Raw genomic sequence first — 16,107 nt, forward strand, 5'->3', positions numbered from 1 at the left:
TGTGTGGACCTCCAGGACCGGACCTGGAACCGAGTCACTGATCAGACCGCTGGTGCCGTTCACAGTGCATGGCCAACGGGGTGTCATACGAGCGGCTGCCCCAGGAGGGGAGCTGCGTGTCGGCGCTAGAGGTGTTCTTCTCAGGGTACCCCCGCCTGGTGGGGCTCCCTTTCTTCCCCCGGCTGGCCCGCTTGACGGTGGTGGGGCAGAGCGTGGCGACCCTCGAGGGGCTGGACTCCTGCACTCTGCTCAGGGAGCTCTGGGTCGCCGAATGCCAGCTGACCGTGAGCTTGAATTCGATTATTCTCCTTTATTTGCCTTAGTTTTGTGTTGCCTGTGTCACGGCAGAGCTGAGGAGGAGGCAGGTCCATCTCTGACCGCATCGTTGACTAGTTAGTAGGAGTAGTATGTTAGTAGTCTTGCTTTTATAGCAGAGCAACAATTAACCACCAGTCTGTGTTGTAACCCACTCACCCACACACACAGGAGATCTCCGGCCTCCAAGTCTGCCTGCGGCTACAGAAGCTCTTCCTTTACGACAACAAGATCGGCAAGATCGAAAACCTGGACGCGCTGGAGGGCCTGGAGGTGCTGTGGCTGAGCGACAACCGCATCTCCGCCGTTGAGGTAAAGCCGTTTCATCTCCGCAGCCTCCTCCTTGGTGTGCTTTCGGCCAGGGGGATTAGAGAAGTCCTCGGAAACTCCACACCGCACCGAATTTTCCCCCCGGTGTCAATCAAACTGACAACGAGATCAGTTCTGGCTCTAAGGGGGCTAAGCTGTCCGCCTGTCTGTCCTTTAACCACAGGGTCTGGACGCTCTGAGGAACCTAAGGGAGCTGAACCTCGCCGGCAACGCCATTGAGCACATCGGTGAGATTACACACACCAGATCGCTTCCTCCTCCGGGCTACAGCGTGTGTGAGAGTTAAACTGCGCCTCTGCAGGGCTGAAGCGACGCTGTGTCTCTAAACGTCCTTCACTCCCCGTCTGCAGTTACCTCATGTTCTGTGGCTCCCTATGACAGGGTTTATACTCTTGGCACAGCCGTGGTGAATCGCTGTGAACCTGCGATCCGAATCTGACCCTTCTCACGTGAAAGATAGTTGTGGTTATTATTTCTCAAATTCAAGGGTGACGTGAGTGTTGGGGTCTAGTTAGTTCAAACTGAGCCATGTTAAATATGATTTTTTCATCTTAATTCAGAGTACACCGCTTTCAATGTTATTCTGGAGAATGTAACAATTCAAATTTCTTCGCAGGCCGCAGTCTGGACCCCAACGTGGCTCTTGAAAGTCTGAACCTCTCTGGAAATAAAATCATCTCTTTTAAGGTGTGTGTGGGTGGGGGGGGATGAATCGTTTTGATGTTAGTGGGAATATGAAAGTAAACATAGGTGTCACAGGAGAGGTTTTCCATTAATTCAGTGACCGTGAGAATACTGGAGGATTATTCTTCAGTGTCAGATTCATCGGTCTTCCAGAACCTCCGTTTATTGATTCCTCTCTCCATCCCTGCGCGGTCCTGTCCCTGCAGGAGCTCACGGCTTTGGCCCGCCTGCCCCGTCTGAAGGACCTGGGCCTGAAGGACCCCCAGTACCCCCCCAACCCCGTGTGCCTGCTGTGCAACTACGCCACACACGTGCTCTACCACCTGCCCGGGCTGCACCGGCTCGACACGTACAGCGTCGACAGCAAGCAGGTCAAGGATGCGGCTGAGGTGAGCGCAGATGGTCACACACTCCTGGAGAGCTGTGTTGCTGCGTGTGCTGCGGTTTCCCGGTCCCGTGCCGTACCACCCTGTGTTTAGGTGGGGAAGTTAACACACTGCCACAGAACTGACAACACGGCTACAAACCAGCACTGTTTACAAATGGCGCAGAGTCACCGGCAGTGCCTCTCTTGTCGCCCCTGTCTCGCTTGTTGTCCAGACCACCGTGTTGAAGAAGGCGATGTACTACAACATGCGTGTGAAGGCGGTGCGGAGGCAGCTGGTGGGGGCACGGAGCCGACTGTCCGAGAGCAGGGAGAGCCTCCTACGGCTGCCTGAGGAGAGGATTCGAACCCTGACCTTCGCTCTCAAACACGTGGGTAGAGAACACGGCCGGGCTGGGTGTATATACCGTGACCGGCCCGTTCTCAGGTCCATTAACCCAGGGGGTGATGTCGTTCCCTCCCTCCTCGCAGCTGGAGATGGAGCTGTCGGAGGTCGCAGTGTCCGGTGGGAGGCCCTTGGAGGAGGCAGAAGACCCCGGCTGCTCGCCCCCTGCGGATGGCACTGCCGGGTACCCGGAGCAGCAGATCCTGTGCAAACTGGAGGCCCTGCAGGAGAGGCTGTCACACTGGGCCCGGCAGCTGGAGGAGTGGGTATCGCAGAGCCTGGGGGGGATGTGATGCAGATGTACAGTGAGGGGAAAAAAGTATTTGATCCCCTGCTGATTTTGTACGTTTACCCACTGACAAAGAAATGATCAGTCTATAATTTTAATGGTAGGTGTATTTTAACACTAAGAGACAGAATAACAACAAAAAATCCAGAAAAACGCATTTCAAAAAAGTTATACATTGATTTGCATGTTAATGAGGGAAATAAGTATTTGATCCTCTATCAATCAGCAAGATTTCTGGCTCCCAGGTGTCTTTTATACAGGTAATGAGCTGAGACTCTCTTAAAGGGAGTGCTCCTAATCTCAGCTCGTTACCTGTATAAAAGACACCTGTCCACAGAAGCAATCAATCAATCAGATTCCAAACGCTCCACCATGGCCAAGACCAAAGAGCTGTCCAAGGATGTCAGGGACAAGACTGTAGACCTACACAAGGCTGGAATGGGCTACAAGACCATCGCCAAGCAGCTTGGTGAGAAGGTGACAACAGTTGGTGTGATTATTCGCAAATGGAAGAAACATAAAATAACTGTCAGTCTCCCTCGGTCTGGGGCTCCATGCAAGATCTCACCTCGTGGAGTTTCAATGATCATGAGAACGGTGAGGAATCAGCCCAGAACTACACGGGAGGATCTTGTTAATGATCTCAAGGCAGCTGGACCATAGTCACCAAGAAAACAATTGGTAACACACTACGCCGTGAAGGACTGAAATCCTGCAGCGCCTGAAAGGCCCCCCTGCTCAAGAAAGCACATTACAGCCCGTCTGAAGTTTGCCAATGAACATCTGAATGATTCAGAGGAGAACTGGGTGAAAGTGTTGTGGTCAGATGAGACCAAAATCGAGCTCTTTGGCATCAACTCAACTCGCTGTGTTTGGAGGAGGAGGAATGACCCCAAGAACACCATCCCCACCGTCAAACATGGAGGTGGAAACATTATGCTTTGGGGGTGTTTTTCTGCTAAGGGGACAGGACAACTGCACCGCATCAAAGGGACGATGGACGGGGCCATGTACCGTCAAATCTCGGGTGAGAACCTCCTTCCCTCAGCCTGGGCATTGAAAATGGGTCGTGGATGGTATTCCAGCATGACAATGACCCAAAACACACAACCAAGGCAACAAAGGAGTGGCTCAAGAAGAAGCACATTAAGGTCCTGGAGTGGCCTAGCCAGTCTCCAGACCTTAATCCAATAGAAAATCTGTGGAGGGAGCTGAAGGTTCGAGTTGCCAAACGTCAGCCTCGAAACCTTAATGACTTGGAGAGGATCTGCAAAGAGGAGTGGGACAAAATCCCTCCTGAGATGTGTGCAAACCTGGTGGCCAACTACAAGAAACGTCTGACCTCTGTGATTGCCAACAAGGGTTTTGCCACCAAGTACTAAGTCGAAGGGGTCAAATACTTACTTCCCTCATTAACATGCAAATCAATGTATAACTTTTTTGAAATGCGTTTTTCTGGATTTTTTTGTTGTTATTCTGTCTCTCACTGTTAAAATACACCTACCGTTAAAATTATAGACTGATCATTTCTTTGTCAGTGGGCAAACGTACAAAATCAGCAGGGGATCAAATACTTTTTTCCCTCACTGTACATGTGTAAATATACTGCACTCACACACACACACACATATAGTCTATTTTTATAGAGTGTGAGTTGTTCTCTCCGGAGTCACTCGGCCCCCCTCCGGCGAGTGAATCTCTCTCGTTCAAAACAGAGCGTTTCGGCTCCTCAGACACGCCGCTTCTATTCTGGACTGCTCTGTACTCCTCCTCTGTCTGTGGTGCTGAATCCCATCGATCGGTTTATTTCACACGCCGCACTCGCAGTGTAGGTTGCGGCGGTGCCCGGCACGGGGGAGGCAGAAGGTTGCGTTGTGTCCTTGTGTCCACACTGACACGCTGACAGAAAAAGACAGACGGGCGACATGACGAAGCTTAGAGTCTCGTTCGACCACGGCTGGTTGTATTGAGACGCAGCTGGACAACACAGAGCAGGCAGGCTGGGTAGGCGAGGGCAGGTGTGGCTATACAGGTGTGTGTGTGTGTGTGTGTGTGCGCTGCCCACCATGCCCTTAAGCCTGGGCACCAGCTGACCGCACCCCCTCCTTCTCTGCAGGACGGAGCAGCGTTGCCGGCAGGACATGACCAGGGCCGGCCGGGACAGCGAGCTGATGGTGCACTTCCTGCTGCTGGAGCTGGAGACAGTGGGGAACATCCGCTTCGAGGAGGGCAGCTCAGCCAACTCCTGGTAACCCTCGCCCAACCAGACCGGGACCCTCGGCTCCGCATCCGTGCCAGGCTTTGAGCTCAGTAGATTCGCAAAAGCTTCTCGTGCCAACATCTGTCACGTCGGCTGCATTTTGTTTTGCTCGGAAATCATAGCGTGACTCGTCCTCGGTGTTGGGCCCAGATCAGTGTTCTGATACCCAGTAGTCACTGTAGGTGGAGAGGTCTAGGACCAGTGACGCCTCGATGCGTTTTCTTCACCGCGTCCCCTGTGTCCCCTCAGGTTCGTCTCCTGCTACGACCTGATCCTGTCCCGGTTCTGCGCCGCGGACTTTGGGGCGTTTGGCGTCTCCGGGATCAAGATCAACCGCATCCTGCGTGTCCACAACCGGGCGCTGCGGCTGCGCTTTGAGGACCAGCTGCACGCCCTGCTGGCCGGCGAGGAGTCCAGCGTCTTCGCACAGTGAGTCTCCTGGGACGCCCCCCGCTTTCGCAAGTGCCTCGGCCCCGGATAGAGCTGTGCCTGGGCTTGCAGTCTGTGCTTTGGAGGCTGCCGAGTGAGAGAGGGAGGGAGTGAGATGCAGAAAGAGGGGAGAGAGAGAGAGAGAGAGAGAGAGAGAGAGAGGGAGAGAAGGGAGAGATAGGGAGAGGAGAGATGGAGAGAGACAGGAGAGAGAGGAGATAAGAGAGAAAATGAGAGATGGAGAAGGGAGAGATGGGGGATAGGAGAGATGGAGATGGAGGAAGTGAAATGAAGAAGTCTGTTTCGTCTGTAGACGGCGATTGAAGCTGACCTTCGCTTACATGTACCTAATCGCTCCGATCAGAGACTGAGAGGCACGGAGAGATCAAGACGTTCATCTTTGCCTTTCTTTTTTTTTCTTTTGGTGCTTAATTAGCAAGTCAGATTAGCTTCAGCTCTGTGAAAGACGGTGCCAAGACTCGCTGGCAATGAAAGGCTTGTTTTTGATCTCCCAGAAGAGGAGAGATGGCTGTTTGTCACGGAGTCCCTTTCGTGAAGTGGATATACTTTCCCACGCATTACGTAATTCTGTGTGTAATTTGTGTAGGAGGTAAAATAAACAACTGCTCTGTGATGATGGCGTGTTGTATAACCTGCCAAAAAAGTTATCCTTTTCTCTCTCTCTCTCTGACATGAGTAGTTTGTTTAAGACTTGGTAGGAGTCATACATTATACATGTGCGAAGCTAGAAGCGTACCATGATTCTTTCATGACCTGCTCAGGCGTCACATGGATGTGCTTTTAACCCTTTCTTTGCTCTTTTCACACAAGAAATGCTTTGATATTTTACATGTTGATTAATTCAAGGACACTGTCGATTCGATACGAGGTGTCTGATCCCAGATGCGCTTCCGTATCTCCAAGGTCAGAACCAGTACTTTGCCAGTGCCTTACTGGACCATGAAACCGGTCCGAGTGTGGAAACAGCTAAAGCAGATTAAAATTGCAAATGTGGACCAGCTGAGGCGAGAAGCTCCTCTGCGCCGTCTTGATGGGTATTTTTTAGCACAGCACTGCTTGAATCGGCTGTCCTGGTCGTTCACGTGGGCCTTGGTCAATACCCGAGTGTGGGGGCGGGGGGCGGCTGGCGAACGCACCTAGGTGAGGGTGAGGAAGCCCAGATCTGGACCTGACCACCTCAATGTGGGGTGCACTTACTGGTGTGTGTGCGCGCAAGAGCTTGGTATGTGTAAACGTTGCAGTGTGCTTCGAAAGTGCGTTCTGAGGCATTCTTCGTTGTGACGGAGAGTTAAAAAATAAGCCCCCAGCATCCACAAATGTCTACATCCCTCTCTCCCTCTCCCTCTCTCATGCCCCAGGTTTGGTTGCTACATTTAATCCCATTTTCCCCCTCTTCGTTTTGCCGGCAGGAACTACAAGCGCTGGCTGGACTACCTGTTCTACGTGCCCGACCCAGAGTGTGCCGGCGAGGAGGAAGAACTGCGGCGCATTCCTGAGCACGGGTTCCTCGCGACAGACTCCTATAAGGTACCTCCACCAAGCCCACCCTGTGGTCCTCACACGCTCGACTGCGAGGGTCCTGTCCAAAGCTTGCCTGATTCCTGGTTTGACAATCGTCTCGTTGGTGCCGCGTGTGTCCGCAGGCTCTGGGTCGAGAGAGAGCCGTGCCCCTCGCCAACAGCCTGAGTCTGTGTGAGCGGCCCAGGATGCAGTACCTGCTGGATCAAGCTGAGGCCCGTGGCCAGAGCGGTACCGACCCGCTCCCCTTCAGACACGGTTAGTGCGTCGGTGTCTACGGGGGCCGGCACCACACACCGCTTGTGCGCCGAGCGCTACCAAAATTATAAACTGTCTCCCTGCCGTTAAAAATACTGAACAGTGTGATAGTGTTGTGTAGGTGTGTCTGTGTGACCGTGCTGTGCGCCTGTGTGTTTGCAAGGCCAGATTGTCATTGCCAAAGCGTTCCTGGGCCACAGTGTCCCGGCACAGGACGGGCAGCCGGTTGACTCGGACAGCTACCCGAAGGCTCACTCTGTCTTCCGCAACGCCTACAAGGGGAAGAGTGCGCCGGCGGCGGCAGTTACAGGTAAAGATCCGTCGCCCGGGCAGAGTCGGGGCTGCCGCTGCTCCTGGTTAAGGAAGTTGGCGTCTCCGTCACGCTGTGATCTTTACCGATTGTACCGGTTCGGCCAGCTCGGGCTCTCTGTCAATTTCTTGGCAATTGAACGGCCGTCCCCTCCACAGGTCGGCCCTGCTCCGCCCGTCCACATGGCAGCTGTGACTGCAGCCGGCGCCAGAGTGAGTGGTTTGTGTTCGACCATGAGCTCGTCCTGCCGGAGTACCTCATCGACTTCCAGTACATCACTGAGGTGCGGAGGGGAGGAGCGCTGTTTAAATGCTCGGTACTGTGGGGGGGACAGGAGTGTCTTTCATCAAAGCAGTGAAATTCAGTTCAGGACTGGAAACATGGTTATTTTGCTCCAGGAACCATAGCCCCCCATGACGAAGCAGGCTGTGTGTTCGCTGTGTCACTAGGCCGTGACCCCCGACGCCCAGTTAGACGGCCCTGCGGAGGACGGCCCCGGTGTGAACTCGGCCTGCGAGGTCAGCCTGGACAAGGAGGCGCTGAGTCTGGAGCCAGCCTCCAGGCCCCATCCCAAGATGATCTGCCTGGACAAGAGGAGCATGCTGGCAGCGGCGCAGGCCGTCGAGCTGAGCCAGATCACAGTGAGACCCATGAAGTGTCCCCGTCTCTGTGTCTCCCTGTCTCTGTCTCCCCCTGTCTTAGTCTGATCTGCAGTGGCGTGGACAGACAGTGTCCTATTGGGCTGACGTCTGCGGCTCTGTTGCCTCCCCAGGTGCTCAGCCTCCACGGGAGCAGCCTGAGCCGACTGAAGGAGGTCTCTCGCCTCACAGCCCTGCGCAGACTGACCGTCAGCTTCAGCGAGCTCACACATCTGGAAGACATTTCACATCTGGTAAGCACACTGCCGCCTGCACAGGGTGGCAGCAGGGTTTGTCAGCCATTCGTCAGCGCGGGCCAAACCTCATGTCACTCCTGGATGGACTCTACTAAAGCAGGTTCTAGTGGCCCATGAGAAGAGCGTGGCAGGGCTGTGTATCAGAGTCGCTCTCCCTCCCGTTCTCTCTTGTCCAGCCCAGCCTGGAGTTTGTTGACGCCAGCTTCAACCACATTGTGACCTTGGAGGGGCTGCGGGGGCTGAGCCGCCTGAAGAGCCTAGACCTGAGCTGGAACCGGCTGAGCCGAGCGCGGGAGGAGGCCGCTGTCCTGAGGAAACACGTGCCCGCACTGCTGACCCTGGACCTCCGACACAACCCCTGGCACAGGGTCAGTGCACGCCCCACACGGTGCTCTCTACAGCCCTGGCACTAGCCCACCTCACACCAGGCGAGTTCACGCCAGGTCTGCCGGCGGCGAGTGCTGGTCCTGTGCTTGCCGAGCCGCTGGATGGGGTTTCACCGGGTCCTGCTGTCTGTCCCGCAGCCGGAGTCGGTGCGTGTGGTCGTGTTGGGGTGTCTGAAGACCCTCACCCACCTGGACGGGTGCCTGGTCAGCGAGGAGGAAGTGGCCCTGGCCGTGCAGATCACCGCAGGCTCCAGGATCAGCCAGGTGAGGCGGGTTGTCCGGGGACAGCGTCTTGTGTGGGACAGTGTCCTCGAGGGTGCTTGTGTTCTGACAGCCGTGGGGAGGGTCTCACCGACTCTCTGTTTCCAGGCCTCTCTGCTGGCTCACTCCAGGACCGACCCAGCCCGGCCACGCTGCCTCAGCCTCCTGTCCGCTGCCCAGCTCCTGACCTGTCTCAACCCGAGCCCCTGGGACTCCCCTGCCGAGCCAGAACCAGGCTGGACCTCGAAGGTGAGTGTTGGACACTGTCCTCTTCCTGAACAAAGCCAAGACACGGAGTCTGTGTGAGCAGGATCATGTGCCTTATTTATGACCGGTCTTATTCCTCCTGTCCCCTCTCCCACTGGTGTACTGGAGCACCCCTAATGAAAGTGTATTGTAGTAATACCACAGTAAAACCGCAGTAAGATCTGGAGAAACTAAGTAAAAGCACAGTAAACATGAAGGGGTATAGTAAAACAAACCACGATACAGTCTGTGGAAAACCACGGCAAAGCCAGTCACAGGTATGGCATAACATGGAAAAAGCTTGGGAAAACCGATCAGTCGTTGTGCTAATTTACTGTGGTAAACTTTGCAAAGTGTCTTTTCTGTGAAAGAATTGTGCGGTCAGTCCAGTCCACACTCTGCACAGACCCTGACTTGTTGTGTGTCTAGATCACGGCCCTGAACCTCGACGGACAGGGGCTCTCCCGGCTCACCAACCTGGACCAGCTGGTGAACCTGCGCTGGGCGTCCTTCAACGACAACGACATCGCCAGGATCGAGGGGCTGGACGGCTGCCGGCTACTGGAGGAGCTGTCGCTGGATCACAACTGCATCTCCCGGCTGGAGGGTCAGCGCCGGCCCGAGCCCGTGACACACGCACACACACACACACACACAGCAAAAAAGAAACAAACGAATGCCCAAAGCCTGACGTGTCGCCGCTGTTTCTTCAGGACTCTCCCAGCTGGGCAGTCTGACCCGGCTCAGCCTGAACGGGAACCAGCTGTCCAGCCTGGAGGGGGGGGGCCTGGAGAAGCTGCTCCACCTGCACTTCCTGTCCCTGGAGAACAACAGGGTGGGCTCCCTGCGCGGGCTGCACCGGGCCAGGGGGCTGATCGAGCTGTACCTGGGGCACAACGCCATCGCCTCGGCCAGGGAGGTGCACCACATTAAGGTGGAGATCTCTCTATACGTGTGTGTAACCCGCTGGGTTCTAAGAACACGGATCTGGGATCGTTCAGAGTCCGGGGCGGTTCTGAACGGGTGTTGAACGGGTGTCTGCGGTTTACCTCCCTTCCAGGACCTGTCGAACCTGGTCATCCTGGACCTGTATGGGAACCCGTTCACTGAACAGCAGGAGAACTACCGGATCTTCGTGATCTTCCACCTGCCGTCGCTCCGGGCCCTCGATGGCACCGCGGTGGTACGTGACTCCTGCTTGTGTGTTTGGTTGTGTCCGTGTCAGTGTCCGTGTGTGTATGTGTCGGTGTCCGTGTGTGTCCGTATGTATGTGTATGTGTGTATATGTGTGTCCGTGTGTATGTGTGTGGTTGTGTCGGTGTGTGTTTGGTTGTGTCCGTGTATCCGTGTGTGTCCCTGTGTATGTGTGTGTGTGTGTGTCCGTGTGTCCATGTGTGTTTGGTTGTTTCCGTGTGTGTGTAGCGGTGGTTAATACACAACGACACAAGCAGAGGTCTGGTTCAGAGTGGCGCTCCTGTTATGTCTTTAAAGCTGCTTAAGTGTCTGAAAGCTAACGTTTGGCAGAAGAGTGAGTGAGATGTCGTCCCACCCTGTGCAGGAGGGGGCGGAGAGCGAACACGCCAGGGACGAGCTGGGGGGCCGGCTGACTCCCGACATGGTGTCAGAGAAACTGGGCCACTCTGACTATGCCGACGTCTTCGAGCTGGACATCCCCTCTGCGGCCATCAGGTACCACTGACCGGCCCGGCCGACACCGAGAGACGACCCTGAGTTATATCGTGGTGCTGCCGTTTGGCACTTAGGGAGAGGAACTCTGCTTGTTTCAGGACAGCGTTTAATAACCACTTCCTCCCCTGCTGTATTGAGGTGGGGGGCCCCTCTGTACTCCGGTTTGCGATGGGGGTGGCCAATGCGCTCTCTCTCCTCAGGACCGTGGACCTGGCCCCTACCGATCAGTTCCGCAGCATCCGCAGCGTCAACCTGGAGAACAACAACCTGACATCCTTCAGCGGCCTGGTGTTTCTGCCCAACGTCAAGGTACGCACACACCCCCTCACCTCGCACAGTGCTGAGGAGCTGTACTGTACTGTAGTATACTGCACTTCACTGCACTGTACTGAACTGGGGAGGTGCAATGCTTTTTATTAGTCCTGCCTTCCCATATGAAAGTGTGCCACAGTAGGAACATAAGAAAGTGTCGAGGATCCTATCCAGTCTGTTTTTGAATGTTCCCAAATTGTCTCTTCAGCCACATCGCTGGGGAGTTTGTTCAGATTGTGACGCCTCTCTGTGTGAATAAGCGTCTCCTGTTTTCTGTCTTGAATGCCTTGAAGCCCAATTTCCATTTGTGTCCCGGGTGTGTGTGTCCCTGCTGATCTGGAAAAGATCCTCTGGTTTGATGTGGTCGATGCCCTTCATGATTTTGAAGACCTGGATCAAGTCCCCACGTAGTCTCCTCTGTTCCAGGGTGAAAAGGTTCAGGTCCTCAGTCTCTCAGTAGGACATTCCCTTCAGACCTGGAATAAGTCTGGTTGCTCTCCTCTGAACTGCCTCTAGAGCAGCGATATCTTTCTTGAAGTGTGGAGCCCAGAACTGTCCCCAGTATCCAGATGAGCTCTAACTAGTGCATTGTACAGTCTGAACATCACTGCCCTTGTTCTCAATTCTACACTTTTGACATACCCTAACACTCTGTTTGCCTTTTTTATTGCTTCACACATTGTTTGTATGGGGAGAGTGAGGAGTAAACGAGCTCTGTGATTTTGCAGTTTTCCCCCATGGTCTCACACCTTCCTGTGTTTGTTTGTTTATTTTTCCTTTCTCACTGTGTTTCTGCAGGTCTTGTGTCTGAACCACAACCGCATCGAGTCCATCCTGCCCCGGCAGAAGACGCAGACCCCTCTGAACAACAGGCAGATGCTGTACCAGAAGGTGAACTCCAGTGGCTACGGGCAGCAGGGCGCGTCACGGGGCAGCAGGTACACAGACACGAACCCACACGCTTCCACACACAACCTGCCCACAGACAAAGCTCCGTCCTTCCGTGTTGCTGAGCCGCAGTTCTGCTCAGTGGCACCGGGGGGCAGTGTCGCACCATTGCTGATGCTCCCAGGCCTCGGTGCCTCTGCGGTGTTGCTTGGCTCAGGCAGGGAGGTGTGTGTGACTGTGTGTGTGTGTGTGAGTGCTATGTGCTGTGTGTATGTGTGAGAGAGAGAGGGATTGTGTGTGTGTCTGTGTGTGTGACTGTGTTGCTCTCTCTCTCAGGGACCCGGGCCTGGGTGACTCTCTGGGCCCCCTGATGGCGAGTCTCGAGGTGCTGCACTTGAGCCACAATGGCGTCTCCAGTCTGGCCCAGCTCCAGCTCAGCCGGCTCAGCAACTTAAAGGCGCTCTTTCTACAGGGTAACGGGCTTTTGTTTTGTTGTTATTGGTGTGTGTGTGTGTGTGTGGTGTGTGTTGCTGACCCATGCCCCTGTGCTGTGTCTCAGGTAATGAACTGAGCCAGATTGAGGGCCTGGAGGGGTTGAAACAGCTGCGGGAGCTGGCGCTGGACCGGAACCGCATCAAGTCCGTGGGTGAGAGCTCCTTTGCCGGCCAGGCCGCGCTGGTGGAGCTGCACCTGGCGGAGAACCGCGTCCGAGAGCTCGGCCACCTGCAGCCCCTGCCACAGCTGCGCCGGCTGTTCCTGAGCGGCAACAAGATCCAGGTACGTGCAAGGGCTAGACCTCGCCGCTGGCCCGTGTGTCGGCCTCTCGGCTCGCCTGATGTACCGCTAAATTACCGTGCTCTGCCGTGCGGCGGTTTGAGAGTCAGATTAACGGTGTTTAGGACGATCATAGCCATAATCCCGGCTATCATAACAGGGCCGTGACAAATATCGTGTTAAACCTCTGATGGGGGATCAGCGATTCGCCTGGGGCTTTTTTAAATTTTGTTTTTCTAAATGTGTGTTTCTTTTGATGAATCAAACCCCCAGATTCAACCATGTGTGTCTCTCTCTCCTTTTTTTAGTTTGTTCTTTCTTTCCCCTGTGTTTCAGGATGTCTCTGAGCTGGAGAAACTGGACGTCCTTCCCTCCCTCACCGAGCTCTGCGTTGTGGGTAATCCGGTGAGTGCCGACATCTATCACTGTGTTTACTGTGTGCATGTGTGTGAGTCTATCTGCGTGTGTGTGTGTGTATGTGAGGCTGTCAGTGTGTTTGTGAGTCTCTGCACATTTCTGTAGAGAATTATGACATTCTGAGGCCCAAATTAAACGATTACACCAGAGCCCTTCTGCTGCGGCTCAAACTGGCCCAGATCAGGCACAAATCCTCTGACCAAACGGCACAGCCAGCATTGACACGGCTGGACCGAATTCCCTGCCCATCTGTGGGGGGTGAGATCAGCACTGAGGCCAAAGCGGATAAACCAGCCTAAGTCCTGTAAGTGAGATGTGAAAAGCATGTAGTGTTACTATTATTATGATTATGACCGTTAATATTATTACTGGTGCAGCCGGTTCGGTGTGGGTGTTTGTGCTACATGGTGAGTCGCTGCGCCGCGAGACGCAGCCCCTGCTGTCAGCCGCGTCAGATCATCCTGCCGGGGCTCGGGGAGGGGAGACCCCCGGGGGGATCCTGCCAGCACTGACCGCCTGCATCCGCTCTGGGCGGCGCTGTCTCCTGGCCGGCGGGGCGCATCTGCGAAGCTCGTCTGTGCCAGCGGAGGCCTGTCAGCTGTGCCGCATAGCCAGACCTCGGCCCATCGGCGGCTAAGCCCTGACCGCACTGCCGAGTCCCGTGCCAAGCGTTCACAGCTGATCGGCGCCAGTAGCTGCGTCCAAAGGGTCATCCCAGGATCCCATTCGCCCCACAGTCCGTGGCACGGGCGGCTCTCCCGGTAGCATGGGACCCCACCAGAATGATTTGGGGTTCGGTTAGCCTCGTTTATGCCACCGCCCACCGAGGCCTGGAGCTGCCCTACTTCGACCCCTGACTCCTGACATCTCACCCCTAGGTGGCCAGGAAGGGCGGGCACCGTGCCGTGGTGGTGCTGCGGCTGCCGGGCCTGCAGGTGCTGGACAGGGAAGCCGTGACGCTGGAGGAGAGGACGCGTGCCGAGCTGCAGTGCCCCGACGCCCAGGTGAGACTTCGTGTGTCTTAAGTTTCATAACCAGAACTGCTTTCAAACAGGTTTTGTTTAGTTTTTGTCAGCCTGAATGAATGATTCATCGTTTGCGGCTCCAGTTCGTTTGTTTTGGCCAGATCATCTGCGTTTTTGTGCAGCTGCTTTCGCTCTAGTTACCCGGGCAGCAGAGCGCCACACGCGGCAAACTGTCTCTGGGCATACGTGCGTCGGCACAGCCATCGGTGCATTAACCAGCTCCGAAGGGTTTTTTTGGGCTCGTCCGCTTGACACTGACCTATCGGGCTCCGAAAAGCAGCGCCGTCCGCTTGGCACTGACCTAAAACCCCCTTCGGAGCCGATTTATATAAAACCCGAACACGAGGCCAGATCATGTCGTCCCAAAACAACAAAACGAGTGCAACGAGGGAGAAGAAACATTCTCGGTGCAGCTGCCGCTAACCAGAGAGCTCTCTATTATAATGCTTCTCCCGCGGTGAATGAAAAGCAGTTGCGCTTTGCCTCGGCTCACTGATGAGATGAGATCTGTACTGCCATAACGCACCGATGGCTTTGCCCGTATTACCCGGGCCAGACTCCGTCCCGGCGCTCGTTAGGTAGAGGGAAAGAAGCCGAGAAGTTTAATGAGAAGCTCATTAAACCCCTCTCCCCCCACACTGACGCACGGTCAGAGTATTCAGCTGAGAGATGTCCATGTTTTTTGGGGGTAGATGTCAATTGTAATGTGTCATTATCGTTGTTGTCGTTCTTATTGAGTTACACAAACGCATAATGCCGAGCTGCAGACGCCCCATGAGGTTTATAATCCTGACCGGGACCACAGTTCGATCAGAACCAGCCCTGCTTTACTCCACCTGCGTCCACACTCGACCTGGTCCAGCCGGGGAGGGGACCAGGTTGTGTTAGAAGTGATGGCGGGGGGGTCCGGCCTCTCGCCAGTTGGGTTGCGTGTTTATTTGTAAACAGATGTTGTTTCAGAAGGGCGGCTGTCCGAGCAGCTGTGCCCCGGCTGTCGAGGCAGGTGCCGTCCTGCTGCAGCCTCTGATGCCGGCTGGCCTGTCACATCCTGTTCCTGTCCTCCCTGAGCAGCCCTGTGATTGGTGCACAGCTCCACCAATCACGGGGCTGCTCTGTGTCTCCGGCAGTGGTCCCCGTCGGCCAGCTCCGCCCTGGACCTCGGCGTGCCGGGCCTGCTGCCCCTGGTGGCCCGAGCGGCGCCCCTGCGCGGGACCGGCCTGGCCCAACCCGTGTCGCTGCAGCACTTCCTGGGTCACGACCTCCTGCTGCCCTGCGGAGTGGAGGAGGCGCCGCTCTACAGCACACACAAGCGTGAGCCCCGACCCCCTTCACCCCGCCTGTGTGCGTGTGTGCGTTTGTTTCTTTTGTGAGATGTTTGTTCTCCCTCTAGACAAGAGGCCGAAGCAGGGTCCCGGCCTGGCGGCTCACACCCGCAGCGTCCACGCCGAGCTGGCATACCGGCATCTGCGCGGAGGGGGGGGCGCCCTGCTGCAGCACACCGGCCCCCGTCTGCTCTACGGCTTCCCCCCCACTCAGGAGCAGGACGGCAGGTACGGGATTCGCCTTCACTGGAACTCGGGAGGGGTGGGTCCCAGGTGTCAGCACTCGTGTGGGCGCGGGGTTTGGGCACGGCCTCGGTCAGCCATCACAGATACACAAGCAGAGATAAGTGTCCTGTCTAATGTGTTGTCTGTGTGCGTCTCTGTGTGTCTGCAGGCTGCACAGTCACAGCGCTCCCAGACCCCCCCGTACGTAGAGCGACAGGAGCGACAACGGCAGGATCTCCGTCTGCGCAGGGAGACGCAGCCCCTCTCACACACACACACACACACACACACACACAAACTCTCTCTCTCTCTCACAATCACACTCTCACTCACATTCAAACACACACACCCCAGCACCCATCCCTCACCCCCAGGACAAAATCCAACTCACACAATGATATGTGACTCTGTATGAATGCAAGTGCAGTTCATTAAATGCTTTGTTTCGACAGCAGACAGCTGTGGAGTCACACGAGCGTTTTG

The 16,107-nt window shown here is 55.5% G+C and overlaps 1 protein-coding gene across 2 annotated transcripts in view; it reads left to right on the forward strand.

Annotated features, from left to right (window-relative positions):
* lrrc9 (leucine rich repeat containing 9) overlaps positions 1-16,082 on the forward strand; it is a 17,619-nt gene extending 1,537 nt beyond the window's left edge. For both annotated transcript variants that reach the window (XM_066694525.1, XM_066694526.1), the window contains exons 3-33: positions 66-284; positions 487-627; positions 809-872; positions 1,262-1,332; positions 1,536-1,718; positions 1,930-2,085; positions 2,186-2,361; positions 4,505-4,636; positions 4,898-5,077; positions 6,508-6,625; positions 6,742-6,874; positions 7,038-7,184; positions 7,343-7,467; positions 7,634-7,825; positions 7,957-8,076; positions 8,256-8,447; positions 8,604-8,729; positions 8,835-8,975; positions 9,402-9,579; positions 9,686-9,906; positions 10,033-10,155; positions 10,531-10,661; positions 10,862-10,970; positions 11,772-11,911; positions 12,198-12,334; positions 12,421-12,638; positions 12,972-13,040; positions 13,931-14,056; positions 15,205-15,388; positions 15,468-15,627; positions 15,794-16,082. In XM_066694525.1, the coding sequence (XP_066550622.1) occupies positions 66-284; positions 487-627; positions 809-872; positions 1,262-1,332; positions 1,536-1,718; positions 1,930-2,085; positions 2,186-2,361; positions 4,505-4,636; positions 4,898-5,077; positions 6,508-6,625; positions 6,742-6,874; positions 7,038-7,184; positions 7,343-7,467; positions 7,634-7,825; positions 7,957-8,076; positions 8,256-8,447; positions 8,604-8,729; positions 8,835-8,975; positions 9,402-9,579; positions 9,686-9,906; positions 10,033-10,155; positions 10,531-10,661; positions 10,862-10,970; positions 11,772-11,911; positions 12,198-12,334; positions 12,421-12,638; positions 12,972-13,040; positions 13,931-14,056; positions 15,205-15,388; positions 15,468-15,627; positions 15,794-15,833 (4,452 nt within the window). In that variant the 3' untranslated portion in view covers positions 15,834-16,082. The remainder of the gene's footprint in view (positions 1-65; positions 285-486; positions 628-808; positions 873-1,261; positions 1,333-1,535; positions 1,719-1,929; positions 2,086-2,185; positions 2,362-4,504; positions 4,637-4,897; positions 5,078-6,507; positions 6,626-6,741; positions 6,875-7,037; positions 7,185-7,342; positions 7,468-7,633; positions 7,826-7,956; positions 8,077-8,255; positions 8,448-8,603; positions 8,730-8,834; positions 8,976-9,401; positions 9,580-9,685; positions 9,907-10,032; positions 10,156-10,530; positions 10,662-10,861; positions 10,971-11,771; positions 11,912-12,197; positions 12,335-12,420; positions 12,639-12,971; positions 13,041-13,930; positions 14,057-15,204; positions 15,389-15,467; positions 15,628-15,793) is intronic.
* The last annotated feature ends 25 nt before the right edge of the window (positions 16,083-16,107 follow it).

The sequence above is a fragment of the Amia ocellicauda genome, chromosome 21 (assembly GCF_036373705.1).
Source record: "Amia ocellicauda isolate fAmiCal2 chromosome 21, fAmiCal2.hap1, whole genome shotgun sequence".
Classification (NCBI taxonomy): domain Eukaryota; kingdom Metazoa; phylum Chordata; class Actinopteri; order Amiiformes; family Amiidae; genus Amia; species Amia ocellicauda.